The following is a 27,691-nucleotide window of genomic DNA, read 5'->3' on the forward strand; positions in this document are numbered from 1 at the left end:
TCCCGTGGTTCCTCCTGCATCTGATCAAATTCATTATTCATGGCACTCAGCTGCTTAAAAACTCTGTTTTTCTCAAAGCAAGTCCATTTTAGTGCCGCGTGTGGCGCGCGTGGATGACAGCGTGTCCCATAGTTACGGAGTTAACCCATTAGATGTGGTCGCACTATTGCACCGTCAAGTCACGATAATTCACCGCCCGTAACGAGCCCGTTTGCCGTAGTGAAGACTTCGTGATAGGACTTTATCGAATTGGATATAACGTCTGCTGGGTGTTTTTTGTCTTCTTATTTTGATTCTTTTATTGGAGTATAAGCTTCCGTCTGTGTTCTCATCATGTCGAAACAACGGCGAAAAAGCTACGTGAACATTCTTCAAAAGTACCCCAGCCTTAACGAATATTCAGCGGAAAAGTTCTCCGAAATTTTTAATCATTACGACACAAACGGTTAGTACAAGAAATAAATTCATCCTTAATATTTGTTTCGTCTCGGATATCCGTGACATGGAAATGAATGTTGTGGTTTTAATAATTAAGTTGTGAGTTGTTTTGTTTTATTGTCTATTATCATTGGTGTGTATGTCTTTGTCATCAGTCATTATTTTAACATACATTTTGAGTTAATACCTTATGGACTTTCATAAATAAATTAATGGAAGTAAAGCATTTTAAATTCTAATTTTCACATTCTATTTTAACGTAAACTTAACACTAGTCAAAATGTGCAACTCACGTTGTGTTGGGAAAACACACCATGAGAGAATAATACATGGCAGAGAAAACTGATTTCAACTGGTATTCCAGTTTCATTCAGGATTATGGTTACAATAATTATTTTTAATACATTCATTGTGAAGTGGCATGGTAAATTTAGTGATCCCAAAAGCCAATGTGTTGGTCCCGTGAAGAAGAAACAGAGTTACAATGGGTCTCAACGTTGCACGGCTGTCTTCAGAAGGTTGGAAATGAAGACGAACTCGCAGCCGAAATGTCCAAACTATTCAACACTACAGTATTTTCCACCATGACATAGCCGCCACCAAGAGATGTTTCCGTCAACTTTCCCATGCTTCATTTCAAAAACTGAAATTCTTATTAATTTTGGATATAAAGGCAGCTATATAGTAGCTTATCATTAATCATAAAACAAATTAATATGTGTCCTTCATTCTGCTTAATGAAGCACAGTGTGCTCAGTAGTTCCCAGTCGAGAAAACAACGCCTCGTGGGGAGGGGTAGGTTTTTTACCCATCAGTAACGAAAGCGAGCTGAATAGATTGCCTTTGGTTGAAACTATTTCGTGTTCAGTATCAAAGTTGTAAATAATGCCACGTTTTATAAATGTCGCCCTCATACCCTTCCTACTGCCAGGCCATGACACTTTTAACTGAAATGGTATCCGAGCAAGTCGTGACATTGGGAGCATTGTTATGACATAAAGTATAAGACTATCATTTCACTTGACGGCAACAGATAACAGATCACTTGACGGCAACAGATAACAATCTTTAAAAATATAATGCAAGGCAGAAACAGGGACGGCAGTTCAAGTAAAAAAAGTTACACTTTTAAATTGGAAAATGAAGGCGTGCGAGGAATTGGACCGTAAGAACGACATATTTTAAAGAAGCTAATCAGGGGTGGGGGTGTAGGAGTCGGGAAGCATGAAAGCAAAAAAATAGTCAATTTGGGGAGAAAAGATGAACAGGGAACGTGGGTGAAGATATTTATTGGATGAGGAAAGTACAAAAAGGACTGAGTTTATTAATCAAATTAATCACTATTGGTCGCCGTGGAGTGCCCCAGTTTGCTTCATAATAGCAACAACCTCGCTCTCTCTTTGATTGATTCAAACGGTGTAGTATGCAGTATAGAGACAACCTTCTTTAACTTAAATGGGAGAGAGGTTTGCTGGAAAGTGCAGTGGGTGCATTCTTAATCAGTACTCCATCTCTGCAGAGAATCTCTGTAGATAATAGAAGATGACTTGCAGAGATAATGAAGACGGTAGGGATGCAGAGGACTCTGCTGATAAATATCTTCAATACCGTCTTGCTTCATCACACTATCTTCAACACACTGTGGCCATTCATGAATACATAAGAAGTTTCAGATGGGATCCTTCCGAGTTTCGGCAGAAATACACTACTTATGGTTATGTAATCTTTAATAGAAGAAACACAACATAATTATCTTCAACATGAGGCGAATCAGTTGGGTATGGGGTTGCCTATACAAGTGGGCCTATAACTTGCACTTACGCGTGAACTATGCCTTATACACATAGGCCTACACGGGATCGGGAGCGTATGATAAGGCTCGATGCAATGTCTGCCTTCTAATTTTACACCAAGAAGTCCGTTTTCAAATTAGCTTGGAGTGTTGATAAGAAATATACTACTTATGGTAACGTTTAATAGAAGAAACACAACATAAGATCTTCAACATAAAAGCGAATATTTAGGGGTGGGGTTGCCCAAGTGGCCCAACTTACTTGCACTTACGCATAATGCAAACGCGTTAACATTTTATGCCTACACTAGGCCTACAAGGGTTCGGGAATGTTGAGTGATAAGGTTCGATGCAAATCACATGTCTGCCTTCTTATTTCGCACCAAGAAGTCTGTTTTCAAATTAGCTTGGAGTGGTTTGAAGTACACGAGAGAGTGTCGCAAAGTTCAGCCTGTAGTTCGATACTTACAGTCCTATAAAGGGAGACACACATTGACTTCGCTCTGCGCTTTGGGAGCGTCTTGAAATCAACCTGACCAAGAAAACAAGAATGTATACCTAGGCACAGTGTGTATACCCGGGTGTTGTTCAGCAGGTTTGGGCAAGCATGGCTTTGCGAGATTCAATACCTCTCAACAAGCTTACGGTAAAGAAGACGAATTCTCCGTCACGAACTGCCCGCACTTTTCGTTCTTGTATAAACTCACAATCTGCGATCGGGAATTACGTTACCACCGATTCGGATAAAACCCTTGGGCCTAATTTCACTGAGCTGATTAAGCACATCACAACAAATTATGCCGACGAGAATAATGTTACCAGATCTGTGACTGGTGGCCTGCTTAATTTTGCTTAAAGGCAGTGGACACTATTGGTAATTGTCAAAGACTATCCTTCACAGTTGGTGTATCTCAACATATGCTTAAAATAACAAACCTGTGAAAATTTGAGCTCAATCGGTCATCAAAGTTGCGAGATAATAATGAAAGAAGTAAACACCCTGGTCACACGAAGTTGTGTGCGTTTAGATGGTTGATTTCGAGAACATAAGTTCTAAACTTGAGGTCTCGAAATCAAATTCGTGGAAAAATACTTCTTTCTCCAAAACTATGGCACTTCAGAGGGAGCCGTTTCTCACAATGTTTTATTCCATCAACCTCTCCCCATTACTCGTCACCAAGAAAGGTTTATGCTAATAATTATTTTGAGTAATTACCAATAGTGTCCACTGCCTTTAACAGAAGTTTTTTTACGAAAGATAAAGGCTTTGACGTTTCGACCCAAGAGTCTTTCTCGAAGGCTATACAAAGGAGTTTGTTTTAAGCAACCTTTTCTGCGTAAGCGACTCTATGAAATTTGTCCCAGCCAGTTTTGTAAAACCGGTAAGCATATTGCTACGAACAGAATACTTTTGCCTATAGCAAAATAGGTTACCATTCAAATTACAATTACCATTGCTGTGACTGGTATCTCAATCCTTTCTTGCTTAGCGAAGGATTTTGCCAAGCAGAATTTTCTGCGAAACAGCTTTATGAAATTGGGTCCAGGTGACTGACAACACCTTCCATTCCCACAATAAGGTGACGTTTATATTGAAGTGAAATAGGTTTATCACACAGTCTATAGTTAGACGGAGCCGATATATCACGCCATAAACGAAAAGTAATAAATGCTTTCTGTTGCTATCAATTTTTTAAAAAGCAGCACAATTAAACCTCAAGTTTTTTTATCGGTGTAAAACTAAGTGTAAAATCACAACCTCGTTTGCCTATATCAACTCATTATGCAAAGACACGGTGGATTATTGCGATATTCTGCAGGTTTAATGATTTACAGAATGCCAGTCGATGGGGAAAGATATCTATCTTGTTCCTATTCTTCCAAAAGTGTTAATGGATAATGAAGTTAGTTGCCAATGTTTATTATGCTTCTATAGTTGTGGCCGCTGTATTTAGGGACAAGGGTAAATTCCAATGTCAAATTTACTAAAAAATGTACTTTTCTTATGAAGCTTTTGATGGATGTTATATGGAGTGACTGGAATAATTATTGGTGGCATTTTTCTAGTAAACAAACTTGAATTTGTATGCTTCTTTGATTCATACTCAAAAAGACTTTAGCGAAACATTTTATATCGTAAGATTAAGGGGAACATGATTTAATATTCGTATCTGGATTTTGTCCGACAAACTCAGCGGTAAAATTACGCTATGTGTTTCGAAGTACTGTTCAATGACTGTTTTTAATGATAAGTATGTTTTATTGCAATTGGAACAGTTATTATTTTCCACTCCATTGTGGGATACACTTTTATACACTGTGCATATTCTCGACTAGCCTGCAAGTTACATTTCTTCGAATCAAAATAAAATGTTACCCAGCCTTTAAAACGCTGCCATTTTAAGTTGCCATTACCCCAGTAACTATTTCTTCTCTCAATGTATTGCTCAACAAAGATCTTCATGGAAAAGATTATTATTGAGTGACTGGAAGAATTATTGTTAGCATTTTTTTCTAGTAACCAGACTAAACTTGAATTTGTATGCTTCTTTGATTCATATTCAAAATGACTAAGCGAAATGTTGTATGATCGTACGGAGGAGCATGATTTAGAAGTTGAATCCGGATTCTGTCTGACAAACTCAGCGGCAAAATTACATAATCAAGATATACGTTATGTGTTTCGAAGTACTGTTCAAGGTCTGTTTTTTAATGAAGTTTTTTTTCTCCAATTGTAACAGTTGTTATTTTCCATTCCGTTGTGGGATACACTTTTATACACTGTGCACACTCTTGAAAGTGAACGTCCATTAATTCGAGCTAAAATCTAAGATTACGCAGCCTTTACGACGCTGCCATTTTAAGTTGCCATCCTCCCTTTAACTATTGCTTCCCTCAAGTATTGCCCCACAAAGATCTTCATGGAAACGATTTCTGACACACCCTGCCCCAGATACTTCATGTCAACAACAACAAAATCAATTCAGCCCTCCATCTGTCCCCTCTCCTGATACAACATTCAATGTTGATTTATTGATCTTCACTACAGGGAGTTTGTCATTACCATTAGTAACATATCCCTCCAAGTTATTAATTGGACTGAAATGTCCCCTACTGCCTGAGACCCTTCGTCGTAGATTGACAAAAACAATACTTGATATGTCTGTGTTGAGATATTGATGTTACATGTATGTGTGAATGCATACGTTATTACAATCAGAGCCTATATACATCATAGCCTAGACTAGCCTATGATGTATTCAAAACCATGCTCTGAATTTACATCTCAGTTTTTATTTATCCACATAATAAATGATGAAGTCCTACGTGCAGAGTGATGCCAAACTGAATTAAAGAAAAGAATCAGTCGCTCCGAAGCTATCGTAATGTTTAATTTCCTTTTGTCTTTAAAGGGAAGGTACACCTTTGGTAATTACTCAAAACAAATATTAACTTAAAAACTGACTTGGTAACAAGCATTGGGGAGCTGTTGATAGTATAAAACATTGTGGGAAACGACTCCCTTTGAAGTAGCATACATTTTGAGAAAGGGGTAATTTCTCATTAAAATAGTAAAAGAGTTCCAGCCAGAAGTCTTTTATTCCTATCTGAAAGCACACAAATTCGTCCAACAAGGGTGTTTTTTCTCTCATCATTTTCTCGCAACTTAGAAAAATTTAGCTCAAATGTTCACAGGCTTTTTATTTTATGCTTATGTTTGGAAACACCAAGTGAAAAGATTGGTCTTTGACAAGTACCAAAAGTAAGCGGGAAGAAGGTCCACACAAACGCTTCAACCGTTTCAGACTGCAAAAATGAACACATATTGAACGTATGTAAATAGCCCTATGTGTCCCCTCCCTCCTAATACTATGACTACTCCTCTGTGCTATACACAATACGTTCATATTCTACACAGTCACTGTATAGTACAACACGAAAGTGAAAGGCCGACCGCCATAAAAATCTATGCGCGAATCTGGCACAATCGTATAATATTACAACTTTCAATTATAATAAATTGATTTCCTTCTATTTTTTTTAATCAAGCTCGCAGAAACAAAATATATAAAAGTGTTACCTATTGGGCATCTAGTAACACGGGATTTCGTTTGGCTCATAGTAATCTGTGTATGGTTACAGGTGCAGAGGGCAGCGAAGCTCATACTGATTCAAAATGGCGGATGGGAGTAGGCTTTGCAGACTAAGCTCGAAGGTTTCAAATTACCCATTGCATAAAGCTTTATAAGACTGTTTTCTCAGGAAAAAGAATTACATTGGATGTTATGACATGATTAGCTCCACATCCACTGCAATAGCATTGCTGTATATTATAATGACCACTTTTCAGTCATCAAATTAGTGAACTGCCTCTTTTTGTTGTGTAGCTGTTGTTTTACTTTACAGGCGCGTCAGTGTCCCAAATGACGACCACAGTGTATCTATTCCCGTTCATAATATCGGTCAATTTTTGCATTTTTACCTGAGTGCGCTTTTTAAAACTCGTATAGTATTCACCGTTATTGGACTTGCTTGCCATTCAGTCGATCGATTCAAGGGCTACTACTTATAGGCATAATTGGAATAGTTGTTTGTTTCTTCTGGGGAAATATTTGGCAAACTTGACTGTAAATCCGACTGCGTTCGCACTTTATGTTACTGTGTCACCTGATCTATAGTTCCTTAAGTACGAAACACTTTCGTTGCCCAACTATTATGTAGTCCGGGTTTCATATAACTTGGTTGTTGAATGAGAACATGTTTTTGCAAATCGTTTACTTTTTTATTTATTTCGGACCTTTCGTATGCGTTTGATTGTATTTTTTATCTGTAATTTCTTTGTTGTTTCTTTGTTAAGAGAACCTATTAGTTGCTGCTATACTGTTCATGTTTTCTGTTTACTGTGAACACCAAAAACAAAAATGTATTTTGTATAAAGGGAGCCTAGGCCTATAACTTAGGAAATACTGTCGTCATCATTTTATGGATAGTTTACAATAGGCCTTAATATTAATACCAGCAGATTTAATTGCAGTTTATAATATTATTACATATGATGACATTGGACATCACAATATTTTTTATTATAACGAGGCCTTGCAAATAATTTAAAATTACATAAAAAATGTAGTCAACTGATACCTGCACATATTTTGTATAGGCGTTTAATGTCGGGTTATGTACAAACATTCGTGGACATTAAAATGGGATAAAATTATTTTAAAAATATAATTTAAGAAGTATCTTTACAACATGCAGTATTGTCTATTGCATTATGTGTACGTTGTGCCAGCAAACCTTCCAGCAGCTACAGTCCTATAAGTGATATAATCAACTCCTATTTGTTTTCATAGCTTTGTCTTTCAGGATGGTAAACATTGTGTTTTCTTCCCTAAGCTCTGTTACTGTATTTATTATTATAAGACAGTGCCAAGTCAATTCCAATTTGATTAAGACGCGTTATAAGACACGAGACAGTGTCTCCAGGGTCTTTTCGAGAAGGATAAAGCTCGCCGATGTAGTCCGGAAATTCCGAAAGTACAGTAGAGCGGTATATTCAACCACAGCTCACCGGAGTGTGATATTCAAATATCCGGAATGGAACATCATATTCCGGCCAGATCGTTGATCAAGCCGCAGTTTTTGGTCGCCTGTGCGTCTTTTGATAATTTTATCAACAGGCTAGGTTCTGTACAACACTCACATCTTCGAACCTCAGAGCATAAAATCAAGATTAGTTACGCACACGTCGACGGGGTATAATATAGTTTTCCGTGATTGTAATAAATTTGAAAGTGAAAACTATAAAGCTTCAATTTTGAGAATCGTCCAAATAGCAAAGACTGGGCGGCACTGGCACGGGTTCTCCCGACATAAGTACCTCATTAAGCCTATGAGAAAGACTCTGCTAGGGTCGAAAAGTCAGGCCATTAAACTTGTTTTCTGCTTTTGTTTGATTGATTATACTAACACATTGAAGGATTGCCTACACAGCTATCATCACCTTCAGAAGGTCTTGGGGGAGAGGGACTTTAATATTTTATTAGCTGAGGTTGCTTTGAGTTCCATAAGCAACTTTGCCTTCGACGGGTTTTGACAAAAACCATGCCGAAAAATTTGCCCGTTAAGTTTTCAAAGCACTAATGGGCCTATCCTGCTTGAACAATTTATTGAATTTTCGATACCAGCAACACCTTATTTAGAAGAATTTTTTGAGATATGGCAACATAATAATAAGTCTTGGTTCCAGTCGGTCATCAGGCAATGGGTCTCACAAACAACATTTTGCCCCAGAAAGACGTTAAAGAAACACTATATAGGCTAATCGTAAATAATATACCCTGGAACGTGCTGAAACTCCTGACGTATCGAGCCAAACAATCTGGCCAACCTGAGAGTTACTGATTATGGGAATTAAGATTCATCTTAATTTGGAATATTGAATAGAAGAGACACACACGGCAACAACGGGCTACAAAAGATGCACCGTCGTACTTGGGTCAAAGCCTTTATTTCAATACTCTATTCACGATGCTGTCAGCGGTGTGATGTAGGGGGGGGGGGGCCGGTGGGGGGGGGGGGGTGATAATCGTGGGCAGTGTTGGGTATCTCTCTTTATCATTCTAAAACAAAGTGTTCTCTTTAGTCTGAGGTGAGGTATGGGAGACGGGCAATGGGATGTATTCCTTAGTAACAAACGAAAACCGTAGCAGGTCTTTTAAGATGATATCTCTTTAACATAAAACCTTTTAACAGGGTGACTTCATGTCTTAATCAATTTGCCCATCAGCAGACACCAGGTCTGTTCTTACATCAACGTGTTGATGATAACCTCTCAAGATGGTACTTCGCTCGATCTGTTGATAAACTCTAGTGCTTTACATCAAGACGCTGTTGAAGGAATGTCCTCTTAGTTTGATCTAAGAAGAAGAAACTAGGGTTGGACTGAATAATGCATGGAGGTCAGTGTGGGTGAGGTACGCCTAGTAAGTGCCGTCAGGAGTGGGTCTTGCATTATTGCTCTTCTTAAAGGGTTATTTTGCCTTCCAGGTTGAAATGAAAAATTATATATAGAATCTGAAAACTTGCTTGTTTTAAATTAATACAACTGTAGCTGAGTAAATATTTGTCAACCGTTGTTGTTTGTTGGGGTGTTGGGGTGATGGTTTGTTTGTTTATTTATTTATTTGTTTGGCTGTATGTTTGTTTGTTTGTTGGTTTGTAAATTTAAACATGATAGTTGTCTCTTGAGGCAAAACGTACAAATAATAAAACTCGACGTAACCATAATAACCATCTGCGCCCGGCTGAAACCTCAATAATAATTCTTTATCCCCGATGCATTTATTAAATCAATTAAATGCATGTCACTTCTTTGTGTATGATATTAATACACATCCTACCAAGCACAATTTAGGTTTCAATTTTATGCCAAGATGCGTTTTGTTTAATCTGAACTGAGTTACTGTCAACAAGCGTAAAATGTTATAATAGATTCACACGGGTTTAAAGTTGTGCATAAGAACACGTTATGATTTGATAACACGAGACTGCCTCGGACGAAATGATAAAATGCACCTCTTCCCCAGGGAGTCTACCCGCTGTCATGGTGATATTTCAACCTCTAATCCAATTATTCCCACTCTATACCCTTTATCTCGGGGAATATTCCTGTAAAAAAAATGAGGGAAACGCTGAGTGATGTTTTGTCTAGAAAATGCCGCTCTCCAACTTCCGGATCAGAATTGACCGGGATTCTGGGCCCCAAGGGGTCTGACCCATTTCTAGGTCAGGTTGACCCGGAAACTAGTTAAAAATGTATCAGATCATGCGTCAGTTTGACCCATGGTTTGGTCATTTGGTCATACTGACCCTGAAATGGTTCAGTCTTGAATGGAACCGGAATCCAGGTCAAATTTGACCAAGGAATTTATTTTGAGTATGAGTCAAGAGAAAGGGATTGGAACACAAATGGGTTTGTTCTTAAAAACTCAACATTATATAAAGTGTTCTTTATTGGTGACTTATAACTCACTTTGTTAAAGATAGAACATTTGTTTTGCAAAATGAATTGCTCAATGGCTGTATGCTTCGAGATAATGATGTAAATGTAGCCTACCAGTGAACGTTTGGTGGTTGGTTGGTTACTAAAGTTCTTTACATGCTTTAAATTATTTTTAGGGTCATGTAGACAGAAGTTACAACACTCAAAATTGTAGGACATCTCGATAAGAATATGCCAGAAGATTTGTTTGTTATGACATTGGTACCTTTTATGACAACAAATTTTCATTGCAGAGTTGGTAACCTTTTTCTTCTTAATGAGTGGGCTATAAGACAATACCATTGATATGGATTTAGGGCATTGTATATGGGGAAAGCTACAGCTCAAGCTCCTTAAACCCCATGGGAAGAAACAATCATCACCAAGGTGATACAATATCCATAGTAATATTTTAAGTGCCTAAAGCACATGCAATAGCAGATTATGAAAATTCTCGGAAAATGATGAAGGAGATGTGAATAGAAACCGAGACTTAGTTTACCATCTTAAGAATGAAACCAAAATGTCTGCCTGCTTAATCCGGAACCAAACAAGGAAGTAAAACAACCAACCAACCCAATCATTCAGCGTGGTTTGTAAACATTGTTAGTTATTGCATAAAATACTGGGGTCCAGACTGCAAGACTTGCAATCACAAGGTTGTGGGTTCAAATCCCCACGCTAATCGCTGATTCACAATGATTATAATGAGTAGGCCTATTGTCGTCTAGTTACTAAATCACAATTTATTGATTCGTGTAATTCCAAATCATCAGACTTTTCACTAATGTTTGAATAAGAGAGATTGGCTGTTGCAAGCTCTGTGTTTTTATTCCCTTATGGGAAGATCATCAAAACAAACAAACAAGCAGATACACACAAACAACGAAAAAAAACTCAAAAACAAACGAGCAAACTAACAAACAAACACAATAAAGCGCATTTATTGCTCGATATTGTTTTCTAATTCTGGGAGTTTTATTTAATACTACTTTGATATTAGTTTGTCTTCGTGAATGTTTACTTCACTGACAAATATATAATGATTTCTGCATTCAAAATATTTTGCATAAACAGCTTTAAATAACTTTTCAGTTGTTGGTACAAATTACGGATTAAATTTGTATTTATTAAATCAACTCATCTGAACCACTTTACACAAATATTATTTTCTTTTCCCCACACTTTGGGAAAAAACAATCTGCTCTTTCTATTAAAAACCCCTCCATGTCATCTACAACGGTAAACCCAGTTCCATGTCATGTCATACATGTAATAGATACCACAAGTTATTAATAATTCCACTGCACATAAACAGTATACCATTGCGTCAGTATAGCACACCCATTGTATACGGGTAATTATTCCTTGGCTGCTGGAGCGAGTCCTGTAGGCCTATATGAAACACATTGTGTAGAACTCAACATAATCACGCTGGTACACCATTGAGCTCGCTCACTCACTGCTCTTGCTCCTGCATTATATACACACCTACTGCAACATCGCAACGGGATTGTCATATTCCTTGGGATTTGGAAGAATTATTCTCAGCTGTAACCATGTCGACAAAGAGAAGAATGTCTTATTATGATAACTTCCTCAAGAAGTACCCTAGTGCTGGCAAGTCCGATATGGATGCTGCAAAATTTAGCGAGATATGGCAGCATTATGATTCCAACAGTAAGTGCCATTACATTCATCAAAAATGCAATATTTCATTCTATAGAATTATGAACCTTTATATACGACTCTTTCATGTTTATATCATTATACAATATTGTATGTAATGAACCACCTTGCAGCATGCAGAATATAATCATCACTTCTATTTGTTGATATTATGATCCAATGTTTATATCAAAATGTGTTGCCTAGGATATCAACATCGCATAATTTGAATATTATAACATGATTTTGTTTTATAAATCATTTGGCAGGTATGCACAGTAGCATGCAGAAAATGAGATGATACTGGAATAATCCTAGCATCTCCACTGGGTTTTTATTGAATATTATGCCAAAATAAAAACAATATTGTCGAAACTCGTTATTATTGTATTGCTGTGGCCATGTACTTATAATCGTTTGCGCGTACAGGGTGCGTCTAGATGAGTAATGCTACCTCCCCGTGTGTAGCCCCACTGCATAATGAATGAGTTGTCATAATGATATGTACAAGGTTAATACAACCAGTAATGAAGATAGTAATCATGAAACGCGTTGGGTTTGGTAGGAATTTGAGATCTCATGGAGCATTTTTTCAAAAATGTTGATTTAAAGGTAGTGGACACTACTGGTAATTGTCAAAGACTAGCCTTCACAGTTGATGTATCTCAACAAATGCATAAAATAACAAACCTGTGAAAATTTGAGCTCAATCGGTCATCGAAGTTGCGAGATAATAATGCTAGAAAAATAACCCTTGCCACACGAAGTTGTGTGCGTTAGATGGTTGATTTCGAGACCTCAAGCTCTAAATCTGAGGTCTCGAAATCAAATTCGTAGAAAATTACTTCTTTCTCGAAAACTATGGCACTTCAGAGGGAGCCATTTCTCACAATGTTTTATACTCATCACGTCTCCCCATTACTCATCACCAAGAAAGGTTTTATGCCAATAATTATTTTGAGTAATTACCAATAGTGTCCACTGCCTTTAAGCGATCGTTGTGTCAATGTTGTTTTATTGTGAGATGTATTTTTGTGATTGTTCAACACATGATGTAATCGTATCTAACTGTATTGTTAAGCAATACATAATTGACATGCAAACATTATAATTGAATGTTTACGAAGGCATTGGTTAATTTATTAGTTTAATGTGTTCTTTTTAATATTCATCTGCTTATCTATTATTATCATTATTTTGATTTACCTTTGATTCGCATAGTGTCATTTCATTTATTGTTGAGGTCGGTGAGGGCCAAGGGACAGGTTGACCTTGACATTGAGTTAATAACAAACATGACATAACGGATGGATTACAGATGCAAGGAGATTGAAGTAATGTTAATAAAAGTTGATTGAAGACGTCTCCAAACATGGAGACAACAGACAGTCTAGAGCAACATTATGGGTTTCTATATTTGTTTATTATTATCACCTTTGTTAACCTTTCTTGATGAAAGAAAATTGTGGGGTTAACCCTACAATGTGAAAATACCCACAAGTACATTTCCTATACCTAAAAATCATCCTTTGGGCATTAAGACAAACGGACAGATATAGACAGACAGACGAGTTATAATCTATAGGGGATCGATTGTATTGCCTTTCTGAGTGTCATGGCATGATGGCTTTTTATCATTATGGCCTTCATTAGTTTGTAACAATGTACAGCGTGTATTCGGAGCGCCAATATCTGTTTCCGACACTCATTGATGAAGTGTTATTAGACCTTGACAACCGGTTATTGAACCTCGCCGCCCTAGTATGGGGTGTTTCAAGGAGCACGACCACACCCTAAAAGACCCGTTATTGAACCGGTCCACCCTTTTGAATGACCACACCTTGATAATGATGCATTGTTGAACTTCTCCACCCTATAGTTCGGGGATGTTGAGATGGCTGGATGAGATCGCGGAACTGAAATGAGTCAGTTTAGGTCTCGGAATCTTAGACCGATTGTTCGATTTTTGGGTTAAACTACCAGAGTGGACGAACTCTAACTCTAACACATTGTGTGATTGAACAAGACAGGATACACCACGCAATAAGGACTACAAATCCACCAGACCCTAAAGGCAGAACTCGAGACTAGCTACAAGGCATGATGTATGCCTTACCGCCAACAGACAAACAACTGTTAAATTCATCAGCTTCAAAGTGTCTTGGACAGCGTCTTGGCCTCGTTATAGTCTTCCATAATAAACAGGGATCGCTCCGTGTAAGGTCCGCAGATGGGTGTCAAGTTATTACAGTCTTTGGGAATTTATCTTGATTGCTTTCTTTTTCTTCCTTAACCAAGCAAATAAATAAACTTGCAGTACTTTTGCGGAAATCTTTTGCGGAAGACAATGTCATGACTCTAAGTGGTATAAATTATACCTCAAAGACGTTTTAATTATTAAAAGCACTTTAAATGTTTCAATACAATTTGAAAAGGTACATAAAAGCAGACGATTTGTATACATTTAAAGATATACAGATTATCACGAGCTATAAAAAGTATTGAAAATAATGACTGCTTCAAAATTCATGAATTACAATGATAAAACAAAGAGCTACTACCAGCATTATATAGCTATGTTGTATACAGACTAATCTGAGTGGTTTGTGTTGTGTAACAATGCCCGTGATGGGTTGGCTAACGTGTTTATTGCGGTGCCTTTATCATGCAGAGTACCGCGATGCATGAAGCAGCAGGCTTCGAGTTAGACCTATATTATAGGACTCTTCCTCTGTACACAGATACTGTAGGGCTAGCTTCGAGTATACTTTTACCTTCAAAGGGTGACAGTGACATATTGAATGCTCCAAAGCTCATTACTAAGATGGATGAGCTCAGGTGGCTGCATGAAACTCAAACTCAACATCTTTTTATTGTGGGCGTTATTATATTTCAAAGCACGGGACTCATATACCAGTATTATCACTTGGTGTATCCAAACATATGCATAAAATAACAATTCTGTGGAAATTTGGGCTCATTGAAGATGCAAGACATTAGTGATAGATAAAACATTTTTGCACACATCTGTGTACTTTCAGATGCCTGAGAAGTCTTTCAGGTGGTCTTAAAGGTGGTACTGTTTTAGATGTTACACAGTGAAGTATTGCATATAGATCGATCACAAAGCATCAAATGACAAACTGCCTGCAACAACGCACCATTAAGCCTAAGGGCTAAAACCGCAAAGAGAAAAACGAGAGCAAATTATGAAAATTAGTAATTGCAAACCCATTCGTGTCAAATACTCATGGTATCCATGGGTACACTCCTATCACATTGGTGATTGGACTAGAATGTGATTTAGATGCAGATGTCATTGATTTACCAGATGGTATCCTTCTGAAGATTTTTGGCGCCATCGTTTATAGAACAATTTGGTTTTGTTTAACCGACAATTTACTTGTTTCATAGTTTTAGTTGTAAAACACAAGAGTTCAAAAATCCCCAAAGTTGTGAGATTGTGCAAGTTTTGTTTGCAGATATTGTTTGTCAATTTCTTGTAGATAAGGAGAGGTTTGCGGTAGCACTATGTGTAACTCTCTTTTGAGTAGTGTTGGTTCTGAGAAGAGCCGGTGGTCAACACCTCGACGTTTCGATCAGTATGCTCTGATCGTCTTCATGAGAAACGTTGAGTTGTCAACCACCGGTTTTTTTCTACTGGAGATACATAGTGCAACTGCCAACCTCATCGGATTATCTCCCAATATGCAACATTTTAAACCGTGTAGCGAGTAGGACAGTATGAAGTATTACTACACTTTGATGAACTCTTACGATGCTTATAAGATATTGTTGGCAAATATCAAATTTCAATTTGCATCCAATCCCGCCAGAATCTTCTCAAATTTCATTCTAAGTTGAGGATGTGCCTAAAAGATTTTCGTCTGAAAGGAGCATGAGATGCTTTTTGGTCTCTGAGATGAAATTGAAGAAACTTCTTCGAAACACTGAAGTTAAACAGCCGCCGAAGATTGGGATTATCAGTTTGAAATCGATCTCATCAGTCTACTACGTGGGTCAATATATCGGCAAAGTATTGATTACGCGTTGAGAGTATAAACTTACAGGTTTATTTTAGGCGAACAAATTGCAAGAGAATTGATTTAGTAATGACAACTTTGTTTAAAGCCATTGGACCTTTTCGGTAAACAGTATTGTCCAAGGCCCACACTTCGTGTATCACACCTTCTATATAAAATCAAAAACCTGTGAAAATTTAGACCCAATCGGTCATCGGAGTCGGGAGAAAGTAACGGGAAAACCCACTCTTAATTGTTTCCGCACGTTTCGCCGTGTCATGACATGTGTTTAAAATAAATCCGTATTGATATTGTTTTACTTTTTTCTCAAAAAGTAAAGCATTTCATGTAATAATATTTCAAGAGAAGTCTTTCACCATCACATTCTGTAAACCCTGTAAGTTATTTGTAAATCTGTGAACTTTTATTAAAAGGGTCCAATGGCTTTAACTATGATTTTAATTCATCTCTAAACTAGACCCTCAGACAGAGGCATTGATCTATAATAATATATTAACAGTACAGTATTAAACAACGAACACATTCATTAAAAATGCAAGCTCTCTTATGTGCTTACACCATAATAATTTGCACAAAATAAAGGCAAAATATATCCAGCACATTAAAGAAGAGGTTGTTGGTTCGAATCCCACTCCAGTACTTGTTTATGTTCAACCCTAATTTCTTTTAAATTTACCCAGAGATTCCCCTTGTAGTTTATCATTTCCAAAATAAACCGTTAAAAACCACTACATGAATAACTTTACTTTTTTAAGGTCATGGCTTAATTTTGAGTGGAATTCAAGTGGATATAATTGAACTAAAACTATACCAGCATTTTGTGGAATTTCGGATCAATATTATGTGTCTGAGTGGATATAAGTCGTTTCTATAGCAATGCAACTTTAAAGCCATTGGACCCTTTCGGTACAGAAAAATAAAAAAAGTTCACAGATTTACAAATAATTTACAGGGTTTACAGAAGGTAATGGTGAAAGACTTCTCTTGAAATATTAGTCCATGAAATGCTTTACTTTTTGAGAAAACGGTAGAACAATATAAATTCTCGTTAACGAGAGTTACGGATTTGTTATAAACACATGTCATGACACGGCGAAACGCGCGAAAACAAGAGTGGGTTTTCCCCGTTATTTTCTCCCGACTCCGATGACCGATTGAGCCTAAATTTCCACAGGATTGTTATTTTATATATAAGTTGTGATACACGAAGTGTGGGCCTTGGACAATACTGTTCACCGAAAGTGTATAATGGCTTTAACGAGTACATGTACACTATGGGCTTGTTATTAAACGTGAATTTTTGTCTTGTGCATTACATTTTCATTTTAAGATTAATTTTGTGTTGGGTGAAATTGCATGCAATGTTTAATGTATTCACAAATAAAATGTTTATAATGGTCCATGGTTATCAAGTCCATGCACTCAAATTGAGTTCAAGTTTTGATCCGAAAGAAATATGTGTTTTTTCCCCCTTTTTTTCGAACGAATTTTGACAGATGATGGAATTGTGCCTAACATTTAGGCACACGTGAAGGAGAAAAGAGTGATTGGTGAATAAACGGCAGACGAAACACAACAATTGTTGTTTTATTGTAGTTTGTAAACAAACTTAATTTAAAAAACAAAAAGTACAAACTCGAATTGCGTGCCTAAATGTTTATGGAAATATTGAAATTAATATTTAATTCCTCTTTTCAAAAAACAGTATGGTTTGCGAAATTGGTGAATTAAATTTAATGCAACCAAAGAGTTGATACTGGCAATTTTACAAGGCTGCTATGAATGTTTAATTTGCTAATTATTTAGCAGTATACAATCATTTCTAATATAATAGAAATGTCACAATTGCAAAAAGTGCATTAGGAAGTAAATGAAGAATATATCCTGAATGACACTGCTTGTAAATTTCTTCAATTAATCAAATTCATCCATAAATATGTCGAGATCACTGTACTTTCAAACTCTGCAACATGATACATGGCAATGTCAGATCTCTTCATTGAAAAACGGGCTTCTGAAAACGATAAATTATGGCTTATTAACTATAAAATATTAATTAGGGACTGTTGGTCGTAAATATAATGCTTTTGTTTCTGCTGCATGGTTGCATTGTGTGTTTATGCGACAGGATTGTCAGAATTATTAAACGGTCTGTGTCTGACCTACAGTTGTACTTTTATCGGCAGACTAAACCTTTAGGTTATAAGGAAAATTTTTCACATTTTCCTGACCAGTCTAGCCTTCTCCATATCTGTTTATGTCTTCTATTGTTTGTGTAATTGTATTCAATTTATGGAGAGAAATAAAAATATAAAAATTGTTATTCCAATTAACATAACAATGGACATAATCAATGTATGAAAATAAACACAACATATTTAATTGTATTCAATCAATGTATGAAAATAAACACAACATATTTTTAATAATACCAAACAAAAACAAGCAAATAAAACGTTTTATGTCGGCAAAATTGACATTGACATATCAAACACCTGCTGCATATCTATCACATTTCAATTTCACACTGTCCTTTCAAATAGACTCAACAATCAAAATTGACTTAGTATTCAGTAGATGTTTATACAATTAGATACAGCTGCCCAAAAATACGGTATAATTTGAGGATATATTGGAAGAAATAATGTACAAAGTCAGCAATTCAATTCAATTCAAATTAATTTCGTAGACAACATGTGCTCAACAGAATTCTATAATATCTTCGCTACGTTTTAAAATCGCTGGGAAGTTCACCTGTTCTTAGCTACTCGGTAACATCATCGTTGTACATTAATTGGAAAAGCAAGTTCACCCTTTTTCTTTTCCTTATATAGCCTTCGAGGAAGACTCAGCTAGGGTCGAAACGTCGGGCCATTAACTATTCGTTGTCACAAATTATAAACTGAATCATTGTTTGGCAATTGTGTGAATTATATTTTCTTTCTCAATTTCAACTTTTCTAGATAGTGGTTACATCGACGATGAAGGCCTTGATAAGTTCTTCAAAGATTTGCTCATGACGATGTCAAGCAATGAAGTAAGTCTTGTTTCATGTTTTTGAAAGAGTATATTTTTTATATTTTTTTTATATTTATTTATTTATTTATTTATTTCAAAATCTTTATACAGGATACAAATGTCAGCACAATGATTGTTTACATCATGGTCCTGTGTCTTAAAAAATAGAATAAGTAAAAACATGACTTAAAATAGTATAAAGTAATGAAGTATCGCTATAAGCTAACCTGCGAAGCAATGTAGGTTTTCCCGACCAATGTCAGAAAAAAAAATCATTCGAATTCATTAACACGCATTCAAATTCACGCATTCTTTTGAGCTATTAATTATTTGAGTGCAGTTTCGCTTCAGTCATTCTATTTTATAGGCATTCAAGACTACACTTGACCTTTCTTTAGATGAATTTCCTCTACCGATTTACACTTGACTAAATTGAATGGTTGATCAGTTCAAGCTTTACTTTGCTTTTACGAAATTGAATTGGTCTTGCGGCCCAATGAAATGAAATGATCTTATGATGACACTTGAATGCTAAACTGGTGAAATTAAATTGCTTTTTGATTGTTGGATGCTGATTCATCCGAAAAGTAAATTTCAAACGAAATGAAAAAGCCGGGTGGAAATTGCGCGTGAAAAACCTATAAAATGCAAAAGGATAATTAGATTTTATATCTAAGACGGTGATTTTTATCATTTCTTCATCTTAGGTAACCCCTGAACTCGTTAAAGATCTCAAGGATTGCTTTATGGAGAGTTATGATGACGCCAAAGATGGTCGAATTGCCATTACAGAAGTAAGTCTACATTCATAAAACTTTTGATTTGACTGTTCGTCTGTTTTTTATTTGTCAGTCCGTTTGTCTGCCATGATTCTGATTGGTTGTTTACTTCAGCAAACACTAATTCAAGTATGATGATGTCGACAATGTAATAACACGTTGGTGAACCAGAAGCTGGAGTATTAACTTTCCTGACATTGTCCATTATTATTTTGTCATCAGTTGATTATCAAAGATAATAATTGAGAACTAAGTAAATTTAGTTAAATTATTGCATTGTGCATGACATGAGTACGTGTGTTCAGGACAATGATTTTTAACAGCTTTGTATATTTTGAGAAGCGGCATTAATTGGGGAAGGACATGTGGCCATCCATAGTGTTTACAAGTAACTTGTAGTACACTATTAGTGCATCGTTTGGTTGACTTGTTTGTTTTAGTGTCTATACTAGACTTAGGTTCTCGCTCATTAACATAACCCTGCTCGAATCATTTCAAAACGTGACTATTATGTAGATACAAACTGCGTCACTCACTAAACGTGACGAAGTTTTGTAGGATTCAGCTGTGATTTAAAGTTTTAAAAAGGGTGCTTCGTCTGAAATATATATAGACATTATACGGTACGTAAACAATTCTCAGAAGACAGCCAGCCACGCCCCCCCCCCGGCTTGATTATTAGATCCAAAGGTAAAGCTTGAAAACCTCTAAAACTTTGTTGTTTTCATCTGGGACTTTGAAACGTTGTTCCCATAAGTTTCATTCCTCTTTGTTTTCTACCTCTTCGTTATTTGACAGCTTGCCAACATCTTACCGACAGATGAGAATTTTATCTTGTTGTTTCGTCGAGAGGAAAATCTTCAATCCTCCGTGGAGTTGATGACAGTAAGATTTTAGTTAAACCTTTAACCTTGTCTTATAACCGATGGAACACACAACTTGCAATCACATTGTTTTTGTAATTTAGATTCTTCAAAAATGATTTTCCTATTTTGTGTTCGGTTGCTGCGTTCTTATGTTCGCTTATTGCGTTCTTATGTTTGCTTATTGCGTTCTTATGTTCGCTTATTGCGTTCTTATGTTCACTTATTGCGTTCTTATGTTCGCTTATTGCGTTCTTATGTTCGCTTATTGCGTTCTTATGTTCGGTTGCTGCGTTCTTATGTTCGGTTGCTGCGTTCTTATGTTCGCTTATTGCGTTCTTATGTTCGCTTATTGCGTTCTTATGTTCGCTTATTGCGTTCTTATGTTTCCTTATTGCGTTCTACATTGTTAACTAAACGGACCAGACGATATGTTTCGTTTCAAGAGACGATAAATTTCTTTCATGATTCGATTATGCCTTAAAGTTTTCGTCAATAAGAGGATTAAATCTGAGAAGTTTTCAAACGAGTGTCTCTGTTGGACTGGGGGAATGTCTCACAGAATACATCGCAATTCAACCATGGACCTAATTGGCGGGTCTTGTTAGATACACAATGAGTCCTTAGATGATACTTTTCAAGACCAATTTGTGGTTTGCATGATAGGTCTAGTGATCCAACTTTAATCACACTCTTTAGTCTAGACCTGCTTCCATTATGTGTGATACTGTACCATCTTAGACTAATTTAAGATGTTGTTTGTCTGCAGCTGTGGAAAAAATACGACAAGAACAAGAGTGGCTACATTACAAGACATGAGCTGGGAGTAAGTTGACCCCCCCCCCTTTCCATACGCCTGTCATGTTACTTTTTACTGTCAATAGAACGATAAGATACGGTATACACATAAGAGTCATGCATACAGAGATTTTGTATGGGGAAAGTGAAGGGGAAACTGAAGGGGAAAAATTGATAAACTGCCAAGGTATTCAACATCGGCTCATCTATTATATAGAGATTGGTTTGGTTGTTATTTCTTACATTGTATTTGGGCATACGGCTGTTGTCATGGCAACGGGATGGTCGTTACGTTACACCTTGCAGGCATATAAATTATGGATCTGTTTTGAGTGACTAATGACCCATACATTGTAGGTTTAATAGCTTTGATCATGCAGAGTGACGAGTGTTATGCCCTTGCATAAATTTTACTTGATATTATTTTTTTTTTAAATTTATATGTATATTTTGTAAGCGTGAAGAAGGTCCGGATTGGATCGAAAGCTAAGGCCATCTACCCTGTTCATTATATATTTTGTAAGTGTGGATATACTGACCTTCATGAGTATTGTAAATACAAATTTGCATATTGTAAGGTATTTCGTCTACATTTACTTTATACAGTGTCAAGTCATAACATCCCTGACTATAAGTTTGGGATGTTTAAACAACTATTTATTCGGATATTTTTGTGTGATAACAAAAAAAGCATTTTTTTAGTCGAATTACATCGAGATTTACACAGCCCCTTAATCCATTAATACCGCCTTTCTTTGATTCCAAGAGACGCAATGTTTCTAAGCTCCTTAGAATTGCTAGAGCGGAACCTCACAGAGAGGAGAGTGGGCACTTCAAGAATAAAAACAAAATCCATCAGATTAAAGAGAAATTCTATTTCTGACCGAAACTTGTTGTTTTTTGTTCGTGTAGGATTTCATCCGCGATCTTCTTGCCCAGAGGGGAAAGAAACTGGTTCCGGAGGAAAAGATTAAAGAGTACGTCAAGGCAATGGTGAGTAAACCCATGCATAGAGGCAGAACACCATGGAAAAAGGAGTTCAAATTTCTCTATGGTCAACCCAAATCGTTCACGTCAAATCTGTCCAAATTTGTTCGATGGAAATACACTATAGTCTCTTTATGGTATCAAGTACGCAACACATCTCGTTCTTCAAGAGGAAGGGGAATGTCAAATTCAATTTTGTGATGAACTTATTTTTCAATATAGATAGAGGCTTCATGTGAGTGTGATCTCTAACATAAAAACATTCGATGATATCATTATGAACAAATGAATTACAACATTGAATTTGACATTTCCCTTCCCGTGGACTAATAGCATACAAGTTCATGGGAACCTCAACATTATAATCTATGACATCAGTTATTATCCTAATTGTTAATTCGAAGGTTAATGTTTCTGAATGTCTACTACGTAACTGTGAATTTCTACTTACCACTGCCATCAAATGACTACAGACATTTGTCTTTTTTTTATTTATTTGCGCAGCTGAAGATTTTTGACAAAAACAACGATGGTCATCTGAGTTTGGCTGAAATGGCCAGGTATGTAATTAGTGTCTGTTTAAGGTCTGGCTTGCATGGATAAATTATCACAATCAAACTATTTTACAATAGAGTCAATATCAGTTTTAATTTAAAACTTAATGCAGATTCTATAAATGTTTTTTACTCATCGTTGGGAGCCACTGTTGGTTTATCAGAGTTGGTGCTGAAGGAATTGGTCTCATACTTCAAACTGTCGCTCCACAAAACCTTAACGTGAAAATACTGAATAATGAAGCGCGTCATGGGCGTCACTGAATGACGATATGATCGCTATACACGAAGTGCCTATTATTATAGGTCTAATGTTAGCCGGCGAACCATAAACATCCTTTATTGTTTGTTTTATTATATTTATAAATCATGATTAAAAATGGTGCACCCTTCCAAATGCCACTTCACCTCTTGATAAGATAATTACACCTTCAAAAATTGGTAATGCTTTTTGTAAAACGGGTCTACACAATTGTTCCAACTATTTTTTCCAACTTGTGTACAAATTTAGCCTACGTTTTAGAACAACGAGTATAGGCCTGTTGATTGCGGTAAAAAAAAGTGTTGTTGTCAGTTGTTTTTTGTTAAATAATCATTATCCTTTAGCACAGCTTTTAAATTCATCTATTTGAATTGATTTAATTTAGACTTCTTGCGGTCAAGACAGAAGAGAATTTCTTGATCACATCAAGCCGAATGGTTAAGGTAAGAAAGATTACCCGCCGTTAAATTAAAAGATATATTTACAGTCTGGTTTATTGAGAGGAATTAAATGGAATGAATAAAATTTATTCCAGTCCAGACCGCCTAGGCTTCAGTTTGAATCCTATGTTTGTCTGTCATAAATCTATTCATCTATTATTCCATCTCTGACTGGTTACAACAACTCTTTTTTATAGCATTACGATTAGCACAAATATTAAGAAACTGAAAACATCCAGCGTGTTTAGAATCTATTTTTAAATGTTGTGAAATCTGCAAACATTTCAATGTTATAAAGGATTCATTTGAATTGCTTATGTGAACAACATCCCAAATATAAAGTAATTGCGTTGATTACAATTCTCAGTTCATTATACTGAACACAACGTCTTAAATAAACAATACAATTTTGAGTAAGTAATCATATAAGAGCCGATAAAGTTTGTAAACTGAGAAATATTATTGTTTTTATTGGTACAGTTCCAGGATTTGAGTCCTAAGGAACGCAATGCTCGCCTTAATGAAGTCTTCGATCACTATGACAAGGTAAACAAGAATCTTAATTATACTATTATACGAGAAAACATCTTTACTTTCCATCGGGTTAAATATAGCATGCTTCTACGAAAACACCTTGCATTGGCAGCCATTGTTGTTGAGTTATGCACGCGTAAACGGCTATCATTGGCTGAGAGTCAATGACGTCACGTGCAATATATTATGGGTGCGTTCGTTATAATAGCTTCCCCGGGTCGGCCCCGGTGTGTGGCGTTTTCTTTTTCCAGGACGAACGTGTGCAGATATTACCCACGTTCGTCCTGGAAGAAAAAAAACCGCCACACACCGCGGTCGACCCAGGGAAGCTAAACGAACGCACCCATTGTGGTCCATGCTGAATTCGATGGGAGGTGGCATCTTAATTAATATTCAAATTTCGGCTGTACTCTTATGACGCCCCTTTGTGATAACTATGGTAGACTGCTAACTGAGGTTTTACTGTTCGGTCACAATTTGAATTGAAATTGAAGCTCATTTCTGGTCTGATATGACAGGGCAAGACGAACTATCTTGAGGGTGCTGAGATCGACTTGTTTGTTAAAGATCTGCTGGATTACGGAGGACTGAACGAAGGAGATGATTTTCAACAGGTAAACAAAACGGAAAGAAAGACAGACAATACTTTGGTTATACTTGTTAGGTGTATGATGGTGGGTAGTTGACTGATACTGGCTTCGCTTAACGCATTTAACTCTCATTACAAACTATAGATATATAGAAATCCCCCACTCCACACCAGCACATCTCCTTCTGATGATGATGATAATTGTGATGAGCACCCCATTTAAAATAAGTTCAGGAAAAGTCGACCAGACGTCGACCTTCTTCGTCTTTTTTATTAGCTACCCCATTTACTAAAAAAGGAAACAAATAGAGAAGCGACCAAAACGAAAAACCACAAAGATGCATTGTCAAATCAAACGCGAAGCTCTCTGGAAACAACTTCACAATAATATTCCAACCATTCGCGGAGGGAGTGTTTTAACGGATGATTTGCTTAAGGTAAATACTGATGGCTGATTTATTAATGTTGAGTGATGTTTTTCTTTTCTTTAATTATTCTGACTAGGACTCGATGCGGAAGGTACAGATCTTCAAGCAGACTTTGATGCAGCATTGTGACATTGATGGAGATGGAAAACTCAGCAAAGCTGAAGTTAAGATGTGTATTGGGATTCACGAGTAGAGAATCAACGTCCATGAGGCCATATTTATGGCACCATTTTCCTTTTTTTCAATCATCCATTTTTATGTTATGAAATAAAGAGATCATTATAAACGAATGTAAGTGTGAAAGAACTAATTTTCAATTTGACAATTTCGTTTTTTTATCTGGATTTGGAGATAACTAGAGGTTACTTACTGTCAGCGCTTCATATCTTCGTATACTTTCTTCAAAAAGTTTGCACTCAAAGTTGAATGATTTTTAACATGTTTGTTGACGATGCTGCGGTGAAAATGACCTTGGCCTAAGGTGCACTGAGCAATGCCTTCACAAACAAATTATTTTAATTTGAAAAGGGTATTCAAAATGTCATCCATTCAAGTTATGTAGAAATTGATTGTTTGTAGTGCACAGTCATTTCAAGAATCACTTTGAAGCGAATAACCAAGTCGAAGGACATCTTAATTCAATTTATGAAATATTGGCAGATACTGGAGATAATCAAGACAGTGTCTTGTAATGTTTGATTGGTTTATCTTTCAGTTGTTTGCAAATCCAATGGACGTATTTAAGTGTTGTGCCTTGCTGTAGCGATTTAACGTATTTTATTACGGAGGTGCAATTCACGAACTGAAACTTTGTCAAATTGTTTGTGTTTTCTCTCTGGGATCTATGGCCATCTGTTAAAGTTGTGTCTGAAAAGCCATCGATTGTGGGTTTCTTTGTGAAATAACTGAGGGGACTATAGGGTATGAATCTTATCGAAGTCAAGTCTTTGTGTATAAAGACATACATGGAAGAAACAGTTCTGTTAAGGCAGCCTACAGTTATCATGATCGCAGTCTAAACGTGCAACTGCAGATGACAAAGGAATAATTACATTTCACTGTATAATATGTGTTTCAATGTGCAATACGTAAGTAAAGTTTCTTTAAAGGTACTCAATTCAGTCTAATAATTTTTGATGAAATCGGCTTATAAAGCGTAAATGCAACTCCATATTTAAACATTTTAACTCTGTCGTATTGAATGTAGGTATTTAATTTAAGTCTTGAGTAACTCAAACGGTTCGGAAACATCTTAAATATTAAGCTATGTTTAAGAATTATAATTATTGTTCTTTCGGTATATAAGTGACAGTGGCACTAAGATGCAACCTACACGCTTAAGTATACTGTTTTGTAATAACACCTTTTGCACTTATTTTAATCGTTTTGTATATATAAGCTCTAATTGGCACATCAATGGTATATTATTTACTATTGGACTAAAGAACTTTAACAATGCATCGTTACTTTTTCTATAACCTCTTTGGAACTCAAGTAAGACTTTAATCGTGCAATATAAGACGAACATTCCTATCATTTGAGTGGATTAAAAAACAACGCATTCAGGAAAATTATGGATACTCATTTTTAAATGCAAAATATAGATAAATGCATTCCACTGATTAAAATCATCCAAAATACTGTAAGTGGAATGATACTTCGATGTCTTCTGGTCGTTTAACAAAAGAAAATAATTCTTGTAATTAAGGCGATACAACAAATAAGAAGACATTTTCATTCATATGTCTCTATATTACTGATAGGACACTATTAATTTGTTCACTACTCTGTCATTCACTTTAAAGCACAAAGTCACTGTCTGTCAATTGCTACTAGCTCTGATTGAACTTGATCTATGTACAAATAAGATATTGTGTTTCAATCATTCTAAATTAATGTTGACCATTAACTAATATCGACCATTAGGTTGACCATTAACTAATTATGTTGACCATTAGATCATAAATGGATGACGGTAATGACAGTGCCATCTTACAGATCATGACGTCATAACTTTGCCGGCTCATGAACGTTTCTATTTATAAGTTCTGGTTTGCATTTCCACAGCTATTGTCAGACTTTTCCAATAACTGGGACGGGAGTGTGAATACAACATTTCAAAACTTAACAATCAAAACTAATTTTGTTTCCAATACACGTTTGTTAGCGTTTTTGGGTCATCGTTGTGACTTTACCATACATAAACTATTGTACTGTCAATTTATTCCAATCTTTAACAATGCATACAATTAAAAAATGCAATGACCAAATAAAACAGAAGAGCAAACTCGGTGTCAGTCACTCCATAACAATTATTCAAGCAGCTCTGCTAACTGTACATGAAATATCAATAACATAGTCTTGTTCTGGTTTATTTGGACGTTTATTGTGACAATGTGAGCATATAATATTACGATATAATATGAATAAATAAGTTCAAGTTAAAAGCTGTAA

The 27,691-nt window shown here is 36.2% G+C and overlaps 1 protein-coding gene across 2 annotated transcripts; it reads left to right on the forward strand.

The window, feature by feature from the left end:
* LOC139935263 (secretagogin-like) lies at positions 1-27,691 on the forward strand. 2 transcript variants are annotated; one of them, XM_071929774.1, is made up of 11 exons: positions 1-445; positions 18,949-19,022; positions 19,711-19,797; positions 20,581-20,667; positions 21,415-21,471; positions 22,356-22,436; positions 22,935-22,990; positions 23,632-23,689; positions 24,167-24,232; positions 24,739-24,834; positions 25,314-27,691. In XM_071929774.1, the coding sequence occupies exons 1-11, from the start codon at positions 334-336 to the stop codon at positions 25,428-25,430; spliced, it is 891 nt and encodes a 296-aa protein (XP_071785875.1). In that variant the 5' UTR covers positions 1-333; the 3' UTR covers positions 25,431-27,691. The 2 variants fall into 2 exon arrangements, with proteins under 2 accessions (XP_071785875.1, XP_071785874.1); XM_071929773.1 differs by lacking the exon at positions 1-445 and adding an exon at positions 11,693-11,954.

Source organism: Asterias amurensis, chromosome 3 (genome assembly GCF_032118995.1).
Source record: "Asterias amurensis chromosome 3, ASM3211899v1".
Classification (NCBI taxonomy): Eukaryota; Metazoa; Echinodermata; class Asteroidea; order Forcipulatida; family Asteriidae; genus Asterias; species Asterias amurensis.

Coding starts and splice junctions, on each gene's coding strand:
- LOC139935263 (XM_071929773.1), top strand. CDS start 11,834: ATGTCGACAAAGAGAAGAATGTCTTATTATGATAACTTCCTCAAGAAG. Junction 11,955..18,948: donor GCAGCATTATGATTCCAACA/GTAAGTGCCATT, acceptor CAACTTTTCTAG/ATAGTGGTTACATCGACGAT. Junction 24,233..24,738: donor TCTTCGATCACTATGACAAG/GTAAACAAGAAT, acceptor CTGATATGACAG/GGCAAGACGAACTATCTTGA.